The sequence below is a fragment of the Diaphorina citri genome, unplaced genomic scaffold, assembly GCF_000475195.1.
Source record: "Diaphorina citri unplaced genomic scaffold, Diaci psyllid genome assembly version 1.1 scaffold750, whole genome shotgun sequence".
Classification (NCBI taxonomy): domain Eukaryota; kingdom Metazoa; phylum Arthropoda; class Insecta; order Hemiptera; family Psyllidae; genus Diaphorina; species Diaphorina citri.
The window spans coordinates 81516-102342 of NW_007378183.1; the positions used below are offsets into that span (position 1 = coordinate 81516).

General features: G+C 36.7%; 1 protein-coding gene across 1 annotated transcript in view; it reads right to left on the reverse strand.

Annotated features, from left to right (window-relative positions):
• LOC103511773 (serine/threonine-protein kinase tousled-like 2) overlaps positions 1-20827 on the reverse strand; it is a gene marked incomplete in the record, with an annotated part of 95412 nt that overhangs the window by 44218 nt on the left and 30367 nt on the right. Inside the window, 1 exon segment of the mRNA XM_026825439.1 lies at positions 14639-14727. Within this exon segment, the coding sequence (XP_026681240.1) occupies positions 14639-14727 (89 nt within the window).

Genomic DNA, 20827 nt, shown 5'->3' on the forward strand with positions numbered 1-20827 from the left:
TGAAACGATAAAACAGATAAAAGATAAGGGAAAAGAAGAGAAGAGAAAGAGAGACAGAAAGATGGGAGGAAGGATGAAAATGGAACGAGAAAAAAATCCTGTGTAATGATGAAATGAAATACATAGAACGGAACGTTGCGATGTTGCCGAGTTGAGCAAACTATTCTCGAAAGTCTAAAGTCAGATGAGGGAAAAGAAGAGAAGAGAAAGAGAGATAGAAAGATGGGAGGAAGGATGAAAATGGAACGAGAAAGAAATCCTGTGTAATGATGAAATGAAATACATAGAACGGAACGTTGCGATGTTGCCGAGTTGAGCAAACTATTCTCGAAAGTCTAAAGTAAAAAGTTCGAGTACAATATATCGGAACAAGGGACGATGGGAGGGATATCAACACTTTTTGCTACATTTTAAATATAAATACAATCTTGCCAGCAACACGCAGGCACAGGGTTGGGTGGCTAGGTGGGGTGGTCTCGGAAAACACCTTGCTTATTAGCGTCATGGCTTCTGGGTTTTTGAGGTTAATGTGGACAGATTTGAGCAGGAGACTGACGAACATTTGAATGGAATTTATTAAGAACAAAAACACTGATAGCTCATCTTTAAAATTCCATCAAATAACAACCCAAGCCGCCACCGAATCAAATGAAATTAGAATAATGAAAGTAAGAAGGGACACAAAATTCAACCAAGTACGGAAAGGTTCTTTGAATGGAATTTATTAAGAACAAAAACACTGATAGCTCATCTTTAAAATTCCATCAAATAACAACTAACAACCCAAGCCGCCACCGAATCAAATGAAATTAGAATAATGAAAGTAAGAAGGGACACAAAATTCAACCAAGTACGGAAAGGTTCAGATGGCATAGTTCAACATGCAAGCAAACATGCAACATACCTATCTCCCCTCACTTCTAAAGGAGAAAGAGATGATGGTACTTGATCTCTACTTTTTCTCCAAGTACTAGGTACATGGCTTAGCGAACTAGAGATGGTACTTCTTTTTCGATACTTGTACTTTGTTACAATCCATTTTACTTGCTCCCGTGTCTACACTCTACAGTCTTAGCGAACTATTTCTTTGTATTTCTCTTACCTAGCTCATTGAACATGAACTCGCCATGGCTGCCATTAATCCATTCTATTAAAAAAATAAAAGAAACGACGTATATTGTTGTTTTTGTTGCTTAACCTGGACTGATCTCACATGATTTGATCATGATCACCTATCCTCCTCTCCTAGCTTCTAGCTTCCCCCACCATACAACTCGAGCAATAATAACTGTTCACGACTCGGCGAGAGATTTCATCTTGACTTGAAAATGACTAAATAGTAAAATACCTAATATTCTGAATTCTATTCGCCAAGTACAGACTAGAGGAGAGTGGAACTACTGATGCGATTGTGTTGGAGTTTGGAGTTCGCAGTTGACGTAATGCTCCTAGAGAGATAGTGAGTGTACAAAAAATAATATGAGAAGGTTTATAAACATGAATACCTATAAAGTTATAGTTCAATGAGAATAAGGCATTTTTAAATTCTCAATTTTAAAAACCATGTAAAATGCATTACAAAGTTGGACACCCCACAAGAATACAAACTAGGACAGCTCATAGATGGATTGGCCTCGAGGAAATGTTTCTCCAGCGTTCCTGCAGAATACAGCATAATATCCCACTCAAAAGAGAATAAAACTATCCACTTTGTTCCCCCTTTCATCCGTCCACATCGTGGGTGAGCAAATGGAGAAGGAAACAGGGGGATGACACATTTCAAGATGCAACATACACACAACACAAACCCCCTACTACCTCTCTTCCTCCCTGCAATTCCTCCTCTTTCCCATTTTCCAAGTAAAAACATAGCAAAATTTAAAACACGGTTGAGGATATTGATTTTTCATTATTCTCAAATTGTAGAGCGGGAGCTCACTCGTGTGCATAGAACGGGTAAATATAACGAGGAGATTTCGAGACATTATCAATATTGTGAAAGGTGGGTAAAAGAATCTTGAAATGTCCGCGTGACATCATGCTTGGAATAAAAGAACATTTTTTTCCTTCTCTTCTTTTGAGTATGGAAGGAATAAAAATCAAAATGGTCGTTTGTTTTTGTACTCATCTCCTATGTTGAATAATTCTTCATGCAGTAAACATGAGCACGTATACCACGTGAAATATTATGCTAGTACCATAGCTCTACAGTCCCATATTAACGTTACGTTGCAGTTGGAAATTTTGAACGATTTTTAAGATTGTCGATTTTTGAACGCATGCACATCAAAATTATGTTGAATAATTCTTCATGCAGTAAACATGGGCACGTATACCACGTGAAATATTATGCTAGTACCATAGTACAGTATTGTACCAGTATGATGTGAGGTTCTAGTAATTAGTTTGACTATCAACTGCCAAGAGTATAAACACGCCCAAGGTTACAATCACACTTGACTATTTTTGAATCGGGGCACTCGTACGTACATGTAAAACGGTGAGTTTTTCCAGGAGGGGCAAGTTGTGCTTGAATATGGATTAATGCATGACAGCCATTCAGTGTTGCCACCTAGGGTATTTTTACACTATTTTAGAGTAGTCTCTGCATAGCGCTTCAAGTTGCTTTAGCCATGTATTGACTTTATGTACTTAACCATGTCATGTTTGATGGGACTCGTCCAAAACGAGAACATTCTGAAATATGTACGGTTTTATATTCATAGGTCGCACTGCTTTCTGCCCTTTATGTACTTAGCCATGTCATGTTTGATGGGACTCGTCCAAAACGAGAACATTCTGAAATATGTACGGTTTTATATTCATAGGTCGCACTGCTTTCTGCCCACACGGAGGAGAAATGTTGTTTAAACATCTGAAAATAATATACCTCACGCTGAACCTGTTCAGGACCATTATTAGTTTTTCGTGGCAATTTTTTAATGAATAATAATAATTATTATCGTTCTATGATGAAAACTGAACCAGGGACACGTGAGTCTCATTCTACTTCAGTGGAGGGGGTTTGGTTTATAAACATAAAGATCATGGAAGCAAAAGTCACCATGTCGTTGATAGCGAGCTCTAACTTAGTTCCAAACTAAACCAAGATGAAAACTGAACCAGGGACACGTGAGTCTCATTCTACTTCAGTGGAAGGGGTTTGGTTTATAAACATAAAGATCATGGAAGCAAAAGTCACCATGTCGATGATAGCGAGCTCTAACTTAGTTCCAATCCAAACTAAAACTAAACCATGATGAATCTGCGTAAATCCTTACATAGCTTCTTGTCTCTGCATAGCGCTTCAAGTTGCTTTAGCCATGTATTGACTTTATGTACTTAGCCATGTCATGTTTGATGAGACTCGTCCAAAACGAGAACATTCTGAAATATGCACGGTTTTATATTCATAGGTCGCACTGCTTTCTGCCAAGTTTACTTTGCTGAAAAAACTCATCTCCATTGACTTAAAAGGATTTGGTGATATACCTATGTTTATCAGGTACTTTATGACGACACTTAAATGCTTTTCTTTTTTATAGACTAGATTAAGTTTTTTACTTCAATGGGAATATACACACGATCTAAGAGATTAGAAATCAATTTATACCAATTTTCAACATTTTAAGGATTTCTTTAATCCCAATGTTGAAATTTACTTACCCAAAAAAGCATCCAATTTATCAGGTACTTTATGACACTTAAATGCTTTTCTTTTTTATAGACTAGATTAAGTTTTTTACTTCAATGGGAATATACACACGATCTAAGGGATTAGAAATCAATTTATACCAATTTTCAACATTTTAAGGATTTCTTTAATCCCAATGTTGAAATTTACTTACCCAAAAAAGCATCCATCCGACCCAACATTTTAAAACTTTTATAATGGAAACAGATTCTAAGTCACACCATCACAAGCATAGGTTAGAATTAGAAATTCTTTTTTAAAAACAATTCAGATTGACAAAGCACGAAAAATTGAATATTTTTTCAACAAGTACTCTGGGAGAGAGAGAAAAAGCCAAGGCCATCGCTCATTGGATGTAAAGTATGTATAATTATTGTGACGTAATCCACACTGTGTATACAACGTCCGTGATAATGTGCATGGATTCCAAAACTGTCTAAATCTAAATTTTTATATTGTTCGCCTATCCTATACATGTATGTGTAATGAGGTAGAGACTAGAGAGGTGGGTACGTATGATTGAGTCAATTCAAAGACATTGAGAACCATTGGAGAGAACTGAGCGGGCGGCTCGTTCATTGGAGAGATGAATCCGCCTTAAAATGTCTTCGTGGTGTAATCCGGCCCTTCAAAATGAAACTTGGTGTTTGCTACCAGTGCCCTATATCACCAAAGTATGGAAAAGTATTTACAATTCCATATTTCGATATGATTTGTCCAAATTCAAAATTCTGCTTTTCCATTGATACTTTTCCTGGCATTTATTAAACAGTTAAATTTTGGTAACACATATTGATTAATCAGTGCTGGAGAGAGTTATTGGTATGGAACTTTGAATCCGCCTTAAAATGTCTTCGTGGTGTAATCCGGCCCTTCAAAATGAAACTTGGTGTTTGCTACCTGGAAGAAAGGATTGAAGATACATACACGTAGCCGTGGTATTGTTGTAGGTATGTATTTATTAGCAAATACTTTGATACCTCCATAAGGATTAATGCATGACAGCCATTCAGTGTTGCCACCTAGGGTATTTTTACACTATTTTAGAGTATTTTTGGGCCTCCTAGGGTAATAGGGAGGCAATTAGAAAACTAGGGTAAAAATCTGGGCTACAATTACCCAAAACGAAACATGGGATGTAACTTTTCTAAGGTTGTGGACCGAAAATTTCAAAAAATCGCTTGCATAAATAAATGTATGAAAAACATAAATGTAAAAAACTAAACTGGCATGTATAATATCGATATCACCATGCAGGTTTACCAGTAAGTTTTTAATTCTCTGTGTTGAGAAAACAATGCGTTTCCGGACCCGTCCGGCGTCCCAGGTAAAAAAACAAAAACAAAAGTGTCCCTCCCTCTCTTGATAAAAAAGAAAGAAACAAGCCTACAAGCTGTTCCTATCGCGGGTATTATGTAAAGTACAGCACTAGTAAGTCGTTCAATGTGTGGTTAACGTCACTATGTCTATGGCATTACGTAAACCCCAATTATTGCCCCTCAATTCTCAATTCGTGTGTGTACTTTGTATCAAGGTAGCAGCAAACTGCACTAGAGATACTCTGACTGACAGTGTCTCCCTCTCTTGATAAAAAAGAAAGAAACAAGCCTACAAGCTGTTCCTATCGCGGGTATTATGTAAAGTACAGCACTAGTAAGTCGTTCAATGTGTGGTTAACGTCACTATGTCTATGGCATTACGTAAACCCCAATAATTATTGCCCCTCAATTCTCAATTCGTGTGTGTACTTTGTATCAAGGTAGCAGCAAACTGCACTAGAGATACTCTGACTGACAGTGTTACGTCACTATGTCTATGGCATTACGTAAACCCCAATAATTATTGCCCCTCAATTCGTGTGTGTACTTTGTATCAAGGTACATAGCAGCAAACTGCACTAGAGATACTCTGACAGTGTGAACATAAGATTGTCAAGCAAGTGAACACAGCCAGGTAGATAGAACCGAAGGAAAATTTCAGTCATATTGAACGTAGTGGTTTTAAATTATTTGCAATCTTCATTGGAACAAGATGATAGAAACAAGATTACTTAAGCAGGAATAATATTGACACATGACATTATCCAACTCAAGTATGATTTTAATTTTAAATTAACCATGTACTACCGAATGTCATGAAAAGGCTTCCAAAAAGTACGCTTCAAAGGTGCATGATGGGAAACAACGGTTACTTTATTTATTTCTCCCTTACACCAAACCATAATATTTTAAAGAAGTCCGGAATAATGATTTCACTTCTTCCTGGTTTTCTTCCTTCTTTTCCAATTGCATTTGCTTCCTCCTTGCGTCGAAATTTCCTTATCCTTTTCGGTATTGCGTACTATATTAGCTTCACAAAAACTGAAGGGGGGATGAGATGTTTTTCTTTGTGTGTTGAGAGTGCTGATTTCTGCGCCTCGTATTAAAAATTTCAATCCGTTCAATATTATGTAAAATTTCCTTATCCTTTTCGGTATTGCGTACTATATTAGCTTCACAAAAACTAAAGGGGGGATGAGATGTTTTTCTTTGTGTGTTGAGAGTGCTGATTTCTGCGCCTCGTATTAAAAATTTCAATCCGTTCAATATTATGTTTATCCGTTTCTATTTTTTTTTTATTTATTTATTTTTTACTTTCTATTACTACAGTATAGCGGAGCTATACTAGTAATGAAAGTATTGCAATCGGTCCAAATTTTCAAAATCGGGAAATGGGTGGAAATATCCGTTTTGGGGTCCCCTGATTCCAAAAAAGTGGTTTTTAGCCCATGGTCTGTACGTTACGTACGTAACGTACGTACGTACGTACGTACGAACGTACGTACGTACTACAGGTTTAAATGGGAAAAAGTAAATAGTTGTGAACAAAATATCTCAAGAACGGTTTATCGTAGAGAAATGAAATTTGGTATGCTATCCCGGTATGGTCCAAGGACGCGACTGTAACAATTTGGCAAAAATCGGATAATCACCCATCCAGATATTAACCAAAGTAATTGTTACTTAACCCTCATTTCGTGGAAAATGTTGAAAAGGTTGTGAACAAAATATCTCAAGAACAGTTTGTCGTAAAGCGATGAAATTTGGTATGATATACCGATATGTTCCAAGGACGCGACTGTAACAACTTGGTAAAAAACGGATAGTCACCCATCCAGATATCAACCAAAGTCAATGTTGCTTCGAACTTCGAAAAAAAAAAGTTCAATTTTTGGACACTTTTTAATGATCCCTCATTACACGGGGAGTATTTTAAGATAGGAAATTTTTGGTCGAAAACTTGCCGCCGTAGGCAGTCGATTTTGGACTTAGAAAATTTTTCAAAAAAAAAGTTCAATTTTTGGACACTTTTTAATGATCCCTCATTACACGGGGAGTATTTTAAGATAGGAAATTTTTGGTCGAAAATTGGCCGCCGTGGGCACCCCTCTTTCAGAATTGCAGACCAAAGTGTTGACCATCCTGTCAAGATGCACTAGTACAAGTTGCTTCTCCATTGCGAATTGCGAGCATAGAACGTAAATTGGTTAACAATATGTTCTGTTCTTCATGCGAACATTCAATGCAGAATCAAAATGGTCGTTCATTATTTATGTTTTTCTGTGGTTTCATGTATTGTATTATCTCTATGCTTAGAGTCCGTAACAAGATGTCGGCGATTTTGACCGAGGAAACAGAGATAGATTTCAGAATTGTTTTTCATTCTGATTTTCTTCTCACACAGGTACACAGCATTTATCCCCTATTAATCCACATGTCAAGTTGTCTGCTTGAAAATCTTCACTCTTTTACTTTTTCAATAATTTAAATTTTAAAACGAATGTTTGAAGTGTAATAATTGTGTTGTGTGGGATGATTTTATGCTCTTTTCAATTTCAAGTGAATTTCATTTCCCCTTTCTTCGCTTACCGTTTTTTTTCTCTGTTCAAGACGAACTAAAAATAAATTGGACCAACTCCCTCTAGTCTTCCTACGTGAACAGTTCTCAAACTGAGGTTCGCGACCACCATTAAACTTTACTACTGACAGCTGACAAGTTTTCGGCTGCTGTCCTTTTTTGAAAATGCCAATCAAGCTATCTTTGAAATAATATTTCTTCGAGGAAGTCAGATTGAAGTACTTCATCCATAAATTGAAGTTCTTATTGCTTGGGACAAATTAAAGTTTGGGAACTACCTTACATAATTGTTTCGTTGTCGTTTATTAAATTTGGACATTTGAAATGAAATCTATAAATATTATTTTACTATGCGCCCATGTTAATTCATGTAAGTGAGATGCTAATGTTGCCTAGTAAGACACAACAAGCAGCTTACGGAGACCATAAAGTACGTACTGTGTGCTGACGAAGTTTGATGAGATGAAACTATAGATCTTTGTACATAATTGTTTTTTTTTTTTTACTAGTGGTTCAGTGAATTCCAGAAATCATTCAAGTAAAGGGTCGGTCACTGCGGAATAAACCAGATCGATCCCAAAATTTAGAGCAAAGTCAACATGCTTTAGGTGTTTAACACGTTTGCCAAATTCAAAAGACATCGAAAAATCAGGTTTGACCTGATGTTCTTGAGTTCAATTTGGAGGAAGCCTGGGAAAAGTTTGGCCTTCTGACATCATTTTACACGAGGCAATTTAAGACCTTTCATTTCAAATAGTATCCTATCTATGTATATGATTGATTGGTTGAGAAGAATTTATAAAGACTGGAGAGAGGAGTGTATTGCATAAATTGTGTTTCATCAAGTCAACATAGGCAAAAGGTCGGTCACTGCGGAATAAACCAGATCTATCCCAAAATTTAGAGCAAAGTCAACATGCTTTAGGTGTTTAACACGTTTGCCAAATTCAAAAGACATCGAAAAATCAGATTTGACCTGATGTTCTTGAGTTCAATTTGGAGGAAGCCTGGGAAAAGTTTGGCCTTGTGACATCATTTTACACGAGGCAATTTAAGACCTTTCATTTCAAATAGTATCCTATCTAGGTATGTATATTATGATTGATTGGTTGAGAAGAATTTATGAAGACTAGAGAGAGGAGTGTATTGCATAAATTGTGTTTCATCAAGTCAACATAGGCAAAGAATAATATTATCTAGGCTAAGTAAAAAATATGATTGATTGGTTGAGAAGAATTTATAAAGACTAGAGAGAGGAGTGTATTGCATAAATTGTGTTTCATCAAGTCAACATAGGCAAAGAATAATATTATCTAGGCTAAGTAAAAAAAAATTGATCCAAGTAAACCAAATCATAAGTAAGAGGTAAAGTTTTTGCGCAACTATTGTCGTTTTATGACATTTATTATAAATCGGTCATGTTAGAGATATTGGTTGGATTCGACAACTCATTTACCGGTACAATTTAAATTGTACAATATTATTTGGAATTGACGTCGTTCGATAGTCTTTCAGCCTTTCTTGTTTGTTCAGTTGGTTTCTTCGTTACGTTTGGGTACATTTGATGCTAACCTAACCTAAGTGGGTGGCTGGTGGAAATACATTTCCATATCAAATACTGCAGATGAGTGTCATGATTATCATGAAATTATTAAGATTTTGAGATTTTAGTAAATTGAAACTAAATCCTTACAAAATGCGCTCAAAACCCGATCTGTGCAACATGTTCTTTCGGACATTCTCTATTCAATTGTGAACTCATTAAAAAATCCGACAAGTTTACCAACCATTGTTGACGATAGTTCCATATTAAAGCATCGAGAATTTTGTACTATCTGTTCCGATAATATTTGTGTTTTGTGTTCCTAATAGGTAACTACGAGTGAGAGAAACAAGACACAAGGCACAGAGGGGGAATGATGATTGAGCAACTTGAATGATGATGAAGATTCTCTTTGATTAGGTATACTGCGAGTACAAATACTGGTATCATTCCACGATACCTAAATGAAGGAAGTACTCGCGAAGTAGAAGAAACTGATAGATTTGCTACAAGATGAAATAATAATTATGTGTATTGTATGTATCTATAAAAAAAAATGTACTAGACCAGCTGAAAATCTCCAAAAGCTCTTCTAAGCTATCCTGATTTTAACGCGATGCTCGCCCTACATAAAAGATGACTTCAGGGTATTTTCATACTTACCTATAGAATGTTTATCAATATAAACCAATAATTCTGGAGTACAGTTTACATGGGGAGATTTGAAGGCTTGATGCACAATTAAAAAGAGGAATGATCTTGGGCGTAGAATGAGTAAATCAATGCTGGCTTAGTTTGGTGTTAAAATAAAATACCAACAACGCTGGAACGGAACAACAATTCGTTCCGCTCAATCATTGTTTAAAATTTGCCTTAAAAAATCTGCCTAAGCGATCGGTGACATGTTGCCTCAGCTACAGCTGATATAATGGAAAATGGATTAAACTTGAAACCTCTGTCACTCCGGCCTCCCACTTGAACCTCGGTGTTCTGTGTTTGATAAACCTTCTCCTCTGTTGTGTTTGCGTTAACTCGATTCACTTTACCATTCAGTAAACTCTTTCCCCAAGTTTTTTACTCCAACTCCACACTCAACTGACTCAACGTTTTCGTTTTTCATTCTGCTTGTAGCTAGTACGAAGTTTGGACGCTCCGTCGTTCTTCGTGTTTCGAACTCCAATGTTCCGCGGCAGATGAACTACGTAAACGAAAAAATTTTTATCGATGTATTTCAATTTCAAAGGTTGTTGTTGTTGTTATTTTTTTACAATAAAATATATGTATGTAAAATAAACAATTTACACACACAATCATAAGCCACCCATCTCTTTGGTTTTTCATTTTTTTAGGAATATATTTTGGAGAATGTTGAATAAATTTCAAACAAGATTAATATCCAGCTCAAAAGGTCAGATCCATCCAGCTGCATGGTGAGGACGATATGTGCAAGAGTTTATCAAGTTTGAAGAATAAACCTCGGCAAGTGCTGATTTAAAGCCTTTGAAACATGATTATGCTTCGGCCAGACTAGAGCTTAGGGCCTTTCTTGTAACTCTCATAAGAATATGGACTATGGAGAGGTTGATACATTCAAAAGATATCACATCTGGTGGTTAATAATATGTAAGTTGCACAAACGACCATTTTGATTTTTATTCCTTCCATACTCAAAAGAAGAGGAGGAAAAAAAATGTTCTTTGTTTCCAAGCATGACGTCACGCGGACATTTCAAGATTCTTTTACCCACCTTTCACAATATTGATAATGTCTCGAAATCTCCTCGTTATATCGTCACGCGGACATTTCAAGATTCTTTTACCCACCTTTCACAATATTGATAATGTCTCGAAATCTCCTCGTTATATTTACCCGTTCTATGCACACGAGTGAGCTCCCGCTCTACAATTTGAGAATAATGAAAAATCAATATCCTCAACCGTGTTTTAAATTTTGCTATGTTTTTACTTGGAAAATGGGAAAGAGGAGGAATTGCAGGGAGGAAGAGAGGTAGTAGGGGGTTTGTGTTGTGTGTATGTTGCATCTTGAAATGTGTCATCCCCCTGTTTCCTTCTCCATTTGCTCACCCACGATGTGGACGGATGAAAGGGGGAACAAAGTGGGTAGTTTTATTCTCTTTTGAGTGGGATATTATGCTGTATTCTGCAGGAACGCTGGAGAAACATTTCCTCGAGGCCAATCCATCTATGAGCTGTCCTAGTTTGTATTCTTGTGGGGTGTCCAACTTTGTAATGCATTTTACATGGTTTTTAAAATTGAGAAATTAAAAATGCCTTATTCTCATTGAACTAACTTTATAGGTATTCATGTTTATAACCTTCTCATATTATTTATTGTACACTCACTATCTCTCTAGGAGCATTACGTCAACTGCGAACTCCAAACTCCAACACTTTAAAAATGCCTTATTCTCATTGAACTATAACTTTATAGGTATTCATGTTTATAAACCTTCTCATATTATTTTTTGTACACTCACTATCTCTCTAGGAGCATTACGTCAACTGCGAACTCCAACACAATCGCATCAGTAGTTCCACTCTCCTCTAGTCTGTACTTGGCGAATAGAATTCAGAATATTAGGTATTTTACTATTTAGTCATTTTCAAGTCAAGATGAAATCTCTCGCCGAGTCGTGAACAGTTATTATTGCTCGAGTTGTATGGTGGGGGAAGCTAGAAGCTAGGAGAGGAGGATAGGTGATCATGATCAAATCATGTGAGATCAGTCCAGGTTAAGCAACAAAAACAACAATATACGTCGTTTCTTTTATTTTTTTAATAGAATGGATTAATGGCAGCCATGGCGAGTTCATGTTCAATGAGCTAGGTAAGAGAAATACAAAGAAATAGTTCGCTAAGCCATGTACCTAGTACTTGGAGAAAAAGTAGAGATCAAGTACCATCATCTCTTTCTCCTTTAGAAGTGAGGGGAGATATGTTGCATGTTTGCTTGCATGTTGAACTCTGCCATCTGAACCTTTCCGTACTTGGTTGAATTGTGTGTCCCTTCTTACTTTCATTATTCTAATTTCATTTGATTCGGTGGCGGCTTGGGTTGTTATTCGATGGAATTTTAAAGATGAGCTATCAGTGTTTTTGTTCTTAATAAATTCCATTGTTCGTCAGTCTCCTGCTCAAATCTGTCCACATTAACCTCAAAAACCCAGAAGCCATGACGCTAATAAGCAAGGTGTTTTCCGAGACTCATCACTGAGGCAGAATGATGTCTGTATTCCAAGCAAGCTCTCAGAAAAAAAGGCCCCATTTGTAACAGAAAAATGTTCCTCTCGAAAACTGTCAACATTTCGAGCGATTGGAATTCGGAATTCACAACCTCGAACACAAATAACTGATACAACAACACAATATGTTCAGGCAAGAGAGGCTACTTCTGGGATTCGAGACCAAGTTCATCAATTTAATTATGAACACATCCCACCAAACCATCACTGAGGCAGAATGATGTCTGTATTCCAAGCAAGCTCTCAGAAAAAAAGGCCCCATTTGTAACAGGTAAATGTTCCTCTCGAAAACTGTCAATATTTCGAGCGATTGGAATTCGGAATTCACAACCTCGAACACAAATAACTGATACAACAACACAATATGTTAAGGCAAGAGAGGCTACTTCTGGGATTCGAGACCAAGTTCATCAATTTAATTATGAACACACAGAGTCAGAACTCAGATATTATAATTCCTCTTGTTCATATATTATATTCTACTAGACACTATAGGTACATATTATTACTTTTTCCCTATTCTGAATTCTATTCGCCAAGTACAGACTAGAGGAGAGTGGAACTACTGATGCGATTGTGTTGGAGTTTGGAGTTCGCAGTTGACGTAATGCTCCTAGAGAGATAGTGAGTGTACAATAAATAATATGAGAAGGTTATAAACATGAATACCTATAGAGTCAGAACTCAGATATTATAATTCCTCTTGTTCATATATTATATTCTACTAGACACTATAGGTACATATTATTACTTTTTCCACGTATGTATGGCGAGGCGATTCAACATGAGCGCCCAACTCTCTCAGTGTCTCTCGCTCCTAATGATGACAAACTATGGTGGAAATTGGTGGGGAGAAAATAGAGGGAGATCTCTCTTTACCTGTGTAAAACAAAAACACTAAACGACGAGGACTAACCGAGAGAGAAGAGAGAGAAGTTGAGTATATATATATAAAAAAAAAAAACTGAGAACATCAAGACAAGCACAGAGCACACATAGCAGCAAGGTCAGATAAGGGCATAGAACCGCACACTCCAGAATCAGGCCCAACCTGTGTAAAACAAAAACACTAAACGAGGACTAACCGAGAGAGAAGAGAGAGAAGTTGAGTATATATATACATAAAAAAGAAACTGAGAACATCAAGACAAGCACAGAGCACACATAGCAGCAAGGTCAGATAAGGGCATAGAACCGCACACTCCAGAATCAGGCCCATCTCTAATTTCAATATAAAATAAAGTAAACATCTGACATGAACATCACACGACTGCCTATTACATTACCGTCATTACGACTTTTGTCCCTCTTTTTTGAAGAAACTCAAATTTTGTCCCGGGAATATTCATTGTATTCACTGCTTTTGGGAAAGGTAAAATCAATTTTGAAAGAAACAATCTATCTCTTTGAAGGAAATATCCATGGAGGTATAAAGGTGAACTTAATTTGTACCTCCAAGGAAATATCATGGTTTCCTTCCACAAGCAAATATGTTTTGACAAAAAAAAAAAAAAAAAAAAAAAAAAAAAAAAAAAAAAAAAAAGGGGTATTTTTTAAAAAAAAAAAAAAAAAAAAAAAAAAAAAAAAAAAAAAAAAAACAGTGGATTCCGAATTCCGTCATGGATTGCTGCATCATCATTGATGTCTCATTCAACGAACGCGCTCTACTCGTTACAAAATATGTTCATCTTGTCGCCATGGCTACAGAACTCTTTCCATTCCCATACATAATAATATGATGCTATTTTATTGTTGTTAAGTTGCCCGGAGCGGAGTTAATAATCTCACTAAACTTTGAAGCAGCTACCTCTGGTGTTGGTTTGGTTTTCTGCTATGTTGAACTCTAACTTTCAGCATGGTGGAGGTTACACAGCACAGGCAACAGGTATGCTATTAGATTAGCGTTGCGCAAATATTTTTTCAACTCCAAACACAACAATATAAATACCTACATATATCATGTTTCATACAGTGCTCGTACTGAGAAGCAAGAAATCATGTATGATCGGACTGAATTAAATTGGCCATTTTGTTTCATTCTCAGCTTGCTTTCAAGACAAGAGGGCCATCCATTTTAGTAACAGTTGTAGCCAGCTAGTGGTTTTATGTATGTGTTAAATCTTTAGAACCCTACATCCAATGGTCCACTTAATGACAAACGACAAAAATACCCATTAGAAGTTGGAAAATTCTACAGTGAACTACTCATTATTAAATGATCGGAATATAGATGAAAACTTACCCTAGCACCCGAGAAGCGAGCCTCAAGAAGTTCTTGCTTGCGGGGATCCAGCGCTACATGGAAGTGATGTTCCATCTTCACGCCAGCGCCTGAAACAGAATTGCAATCAAAACATTGACAAACATGCCGGATGACTTGGAAAATGTCTTGTAGCGATTGTTTTGTACATTTCTAACGGTGATAACTGATGAATGTGAAAAGGCAAGAAATTTCTTCTATTCTTCGTTCAACAGTTGGCGAAGGGAGTTGGGAAAACATTTAGTTCGCAAAGTTATCACCAGCTATTTTTAGACGAAAAAGACACTTACAAGTATATTATTTTATGGTACAGTTGTTAGTAATGCAAAACAAAGAACATAAATTAGAACAAAAAGTACGTCTAACACTAACATTTCACCCCACTCACATTATAATTGGATGATTGCTGTGTGCAAAAGGAAAATAAAAAACCAAAGGCCAGAAGAGAGAATGGAGAGAGTCATGACGGGAACATTTTGTATGTACGTAACATAAACATGTAGCATAGATAGATAGATATACGTGGTTGGATGGATTTTCATTTTCTCAGCCCCTAGCTAACTTCCCCGTGTGTTATTTTACATGAGACTTAAGCTTTGATTAGCTGCCTCCGACACTTTACGTAAATGTTACTTTACGTCTAATTTTCTGCGTTTTTCTCGCGTATGCGTATTACTTAGGAAACATTATCTTTTGTGCTTTCTTGAACATCTTTTATTCTCTAAAAAAAAATGGGAAAAAATTTCACACAACAACGGAAAAGGAAAATCTTGGTGCATGAGTAGTCATTTGGAGGGATACCTATAGAGTGTAAAAATCAGACAAAAACATACAAAAATAGAAAGTAAAAAAACTTTTGGTCTAATTCCGCAAACTCATTTGGAGGGATACCTATAGAGTGTAAAAATCAGACAAAAACATACAAAAATAGAAAGTAAAAAAACTTTTGGTCTAATTCCGCAACCTAAACCTACAACTGTCTGTCTGTCAGAGTTTCCACAGCGAAAGTAGAAAGAGTAGGTGCCATACAGCGTGTTCATAAAGTTACAAAACTCCCTAACTTTTGAACTTCTTAAGTAAGAATCACAAATCACTGGTAGTATAACAACTCCTCCAAACGGGACAGTGGAAATCAACAAACTGCAAAAGACCTAGCACACACATGCCAGCTGTGCTAACTACGAACTCCTCAAACGGACGTCGAATCACACAATGGCAAAAGACTAGCATTTTAGTATTTTTGCATTTTTTTGTACACTTTGTTCTCCTTTCTCATTCTTAGTGAAGAGAAATTAAATAAAGATCATATCCACGAAGCAGAACAAGCCACATTAAGGAGGAATCAAACAACACACAGACAACACTTTGTATAATAATGCACACGCCACAGTTACACCCTATGTCATGAAGGGGCGGTGATGTAATATTATCACAGAGGTTTTCAAGTATAATTTTCTCAACAGTAGGTTTTCAAATAACGTACACATTGGAGAAAATAAAAATCGATGACCCTAATAGAAAACTTCAAAACTGCTGAAAACTCTAAATGCCATACCTCTCCTTTTCTTCTTCCCTTTATTTTCAATCACTTTCTCAACTCCCCATTTTCTTCTTCGTTTTCTCCTACCTAACTCTACCATGAGTTTCGTCAATTTCTTTGCCCTTTTTGCTACAAAAGCTCCATTTAATTTTATCAATAATATAAAAAGTTTTAGTAAGTAAGTAACAGAAAATATTAAAATGGAGAAAGAAATATTAGGGTGAAAGAGAAAAAAGGGAGAGTCGAATATAGGGGAAAATGTAATATAATAATAGCTCGGAATTTCTCATGAAACGGAAGTTCCCTTTGTTTTAGCTGAAGTTGAAGAAAAACTTTCGCTCTACAAATGAATACCTAGTAACTGGAAAGAAACCAGACTTGTTTAGGGGGTAGAACCTCTTTTGGGATCGAAAGCTCCTCTGTGTATTGACAGCCAATTGGTTTCTTTACGCCCTATGTACAATGGGTCACATCAATATTGTATGCATGACCAATATTTTGCATTGACTACCAGGTGCCTTCACAAGAATCACATGAAAAGTAAGAACTTCCGTTGTAAGGATTCGGCCATTGCACGTTTCATTGTTTGAAAAGGTATGACAAAAACAGTGGTTTTTCTTCAAATAAGGCACCATAAAATTTAGAAATTGTGTTATATGCTAACCCTCCTCAGGTAGGATTACATCCGTCTACTCCTTTCTCTTCACGCCAAAAAGGAGATAAAACAAGAAACACGAGAATGGTGTAGTGTATGCAATATAGGAAACACAACTGAACAAAAAGGCAACGGGATGAATAAAAGGAAGGGAAAATATTAAAGGAAAAAGGATTAAAAAGAAATGAAGAGAATGGCGTAACGGAAAGGATAGGCGAATGGGAGAAAACAAAAACGTGGAAGTGGAAATTCAAGCACGAGAGCTTCTATTCGCCTGGTGAGAAGCTGTATACTAAACTAAACAAAACTCGACTGATAAAAAAAGAAGTATTTTTTTACCACCCCACCTATCACCTTATTCTTCTCTCCCTTCCCTCTCTCTCTCTCCCTCTCTCTCTTCTCTCCTCTCTCTCTCTCCTCTCTCCTTTCTCTCTCTCTTCCCTCTCTCTTCTCTCCCTCTCTCTCTCTCTCTCTCTCCCTCTCTTCTCCAGGGTCTAGTTTCTATTCCTCTTCTCTCTCACACACATTTTTATTACAATATATCATAACTCATATTGTGTCATAAGGTTGAGCGGAAGAGACAGAGGGTTGCGCTCTAACGTTTACCACACACCACTAATGATGATCTGAATATTCAAAACCCTTCTACCCTCTCTCTCCCTCCCTCCCTTCTCTCCCCCCTCTCTCTCCCCCCCTTGCAGTCATTGTTATTGATTTCGTAAATATGTACACACTGTACGGAGAGTAGGTATAGATTATGTACCTAAAGTGTACATGAGTGTGTGACTCTAGGATTTGTTTGTACATGGGCATCTGCACATAATGTGAGTGCATAGTTTTTCATCTCCAAGTTTCAGCATGATCATCAGGTCAACTAATATAATGTGTAAAGTGGTCATCTAATATAACGTTTTCGAAGGCACAAAGAAGCTTGAGGAACGTGTCTGGCTGGGGGACGTTAAACAGGGAGGATACCAGCCTGACAGAAATTTCCTTTGCTAAAGAAATAGCAAAGGTTGAGTGTGGAGGACATCCACTTGTAAAAAATTGTAGCCAAAACCAAATGTCAGCAAAAAAGAAATCACCCTAGTGAGGGCTGATTGAGAGGCTGCCGAAAAACGCCGACTCCATCTGTACACGGGAAAAGGCGAAGGAAAAGAAGAAAAAGAACTCGAGGAAGACTTGAGAGAGAAGGGGGGAGGCGTTTGATAGGTGGGTACGGAGGGGTAGGATAAAGGCGGGTACCGTAGACCCCAAATTGGAAAAAGGTTCAAAAGGATTCCGGAAAGGGATGGAGTTGTACTTTGCAAGATACATGTAGATAAATTAATTATGAAATCATGATTGAGGAATTTTAGCTTCTAGGTGGTGTAACTATCACCCAAATTTCATTTTTCCTCCTATATTAGTACTTAGAGGAAATATAGAATATATCGGAGAAAATGTGATTGTTCAAGATTGAGTACCTTTTGCCAGGGCATCAAATAGTTTGGATTGACTTGCATAATCAACACCCATGTGATGTGACGAGATTTAGCCGTAACTTACCTGGAATCAAACAAAAGATGAATCAAATTAAATACTTATAACTTATTAGAATCATGGGAAAAAAATGGAATACAAAGAAAATTGCAATTTTCAAAGGGGGGGGTGGAGCAATGGACGAATGTAGCTTTAAGAAGACCCTATAAGAGTCCTCATTGCCAGTCCAATAATAATTATCTCTAGAACGATATACAATAGACTCATACCTAGCATTGTATATAATTATATCAGCTGTTAACATAACTATAGGACGAACATCGGCTGTCGTGGTGTGTTCGTAAAGAATATGTTTTTTTTTTTCTTCTTCTTCTTCTTCTTCTTCTTCTTCTTCTTCTTCTTCTTCTTCAAAATAGGAGTTGTGAAATAATTTGAAAGTCGTGTGATTTATACAATAGACTCATACCTAGCATTGTATATAATTATATCAGCTGTTAACATAACTATAGGACGAACATCGGCTGTCGTGGTGTGTTCGTAAAGAATATGTTTTTTTTCTTCTTCTTCTTCTTCTTCTTCTTCTTCTTCTTCAAAATAGGAGTTGTGAAATAATTTGAAAGTCGTGTGATTTTCACACCAGATTTTATTTCACAAAGAGATGCATGCATATTGGACTTAGCTTACAAACATACTAAATGATCAACACTATCAACAGAGGGTAAAGTTAACATCAGACAATCGTTCACTAATGCTTTTTAAATCCAAGTAAGCCCATTATTCCATCAAACTAAAATGTAAAGTGGAGGGGACAGGGGGAAAAGTCACCCCTATTCCCTGGAATTTCCAACCAACCCACACGACTGATCGGGTGATGATGCCTCCCTCTATGAACAATCTAATGATATCAGACAATCGTTCACTAATGCTTTTTAAATCCAGGTAAGCCCATTATTCCATCAAACTAAAATGTAAAGTGGAGGGGACAGGAGGAAAAGTCACCCCTATTCCCTGGAATTTCCAACCAACCCACACGACTGATCGGGTGATGATGCCTCCCTCTATGAACAATCTAATGAAAAAGAAAGGAAAAATAAAATTAAATCCAAAACCTGGATTCACGTCTACTCTACACACTGTGCTTGTGCTAATGTAATGTACCTTGCTTGGTCACAAAAATGTTTTTAATTCCGATAGTACAATGTTATATACTTCAATAGATTATTTACACACTGTACTTGTGCTAATGTAATGTACCTTGCTTGGTCACAAAAATGTTTTTAATTCCGATAGTACAATGTTATATACTTCAATAGATTATTTACATACATGAATGGGGTTTGGTTGGGTGGAGTGCAAAGGAGGTGGGGGGAATCTAGACATTTCTGTTTCAGATTTTTTCCCCACAATTCCTTTCACGATAATCTTTAGGTTCAATTGAAGTAAGTAATAAGTACTTAATTGGTGACTTTAAATTTGAAAAACTTGGCGAGGTATCTTGGGCCATTTTTCTTTGGAACAAGCCTGATAGTGGGTGGCCCAACGTCAAAAAAGCTGCATTTCGTCAGGAAAGCACCAAATTTGGCATGGACCTTCATTTGGACCATATAACTAAATATCCTCTTCAAATTTGAATTGATTCTGTTGCCTTTGAGATAGATCAATCAGATAAATGAATCTCTGTTAGTAAGGTATGTAGATATATTATTACTTTTTACTACTGAAAATAAATATCATGATGCAAAAAATATTTAATGCGAACTCATGATAGATTAAAAACAAGATGGCTGATGATTGCTGTGTGCAAAAGGAAAATAAAAAACCAAAGGCCAGAAGAGAGAGAATGGAGAGAGTCATGACGGGAACATTTTGTATGTACGTAACATAAACATGTAGCATAGATAGATAGATATACGTGGTTGGAACTAATCAAAAACAAATTTTCGGCAAAAACCTCCTCAGAAAACGCACAAGGTTCCACGCATGTGCACACGGAATATACCAGATTAAAATCAAGCCGCAAAGGGGGAAAAAAGAAACTTGAAATTTTTCTAAAAAAAAAAACAAACGAACTAATCAAAAACAAAATTTCGGCAAAAACCTCCTCAGAAAACGCACAAGGTTCCACGCATGTGTGCACACGGAATATACCAGATTAAAATCAAGCCGCAAAGGGGGAAAAAAGAAACTTGAAATTTTTCTAAAAAAAAAAACAAACGAAACGCCAACGACAACAACTAAGAGGAAAAAGCGTATACAACGGATGACGGTGTATTCACATTGGAAAGTAGGTTGAAACTAAAATTGAGAATTTTCTGATGCTACTACTCCTCTCTGCTCCTGATGATGTGCTGGAAACAAAAATATTTCAGCATATAGAAAATGTGGAAAAAGAAAAGGATGACGCGAGGATGGCTAATACAATTTATATTCCGTATACCTCCGCCTCTCCACTCTCGTTTCTCCTCCTCCTCCTCCTCCTCATCCTTCCACCTCC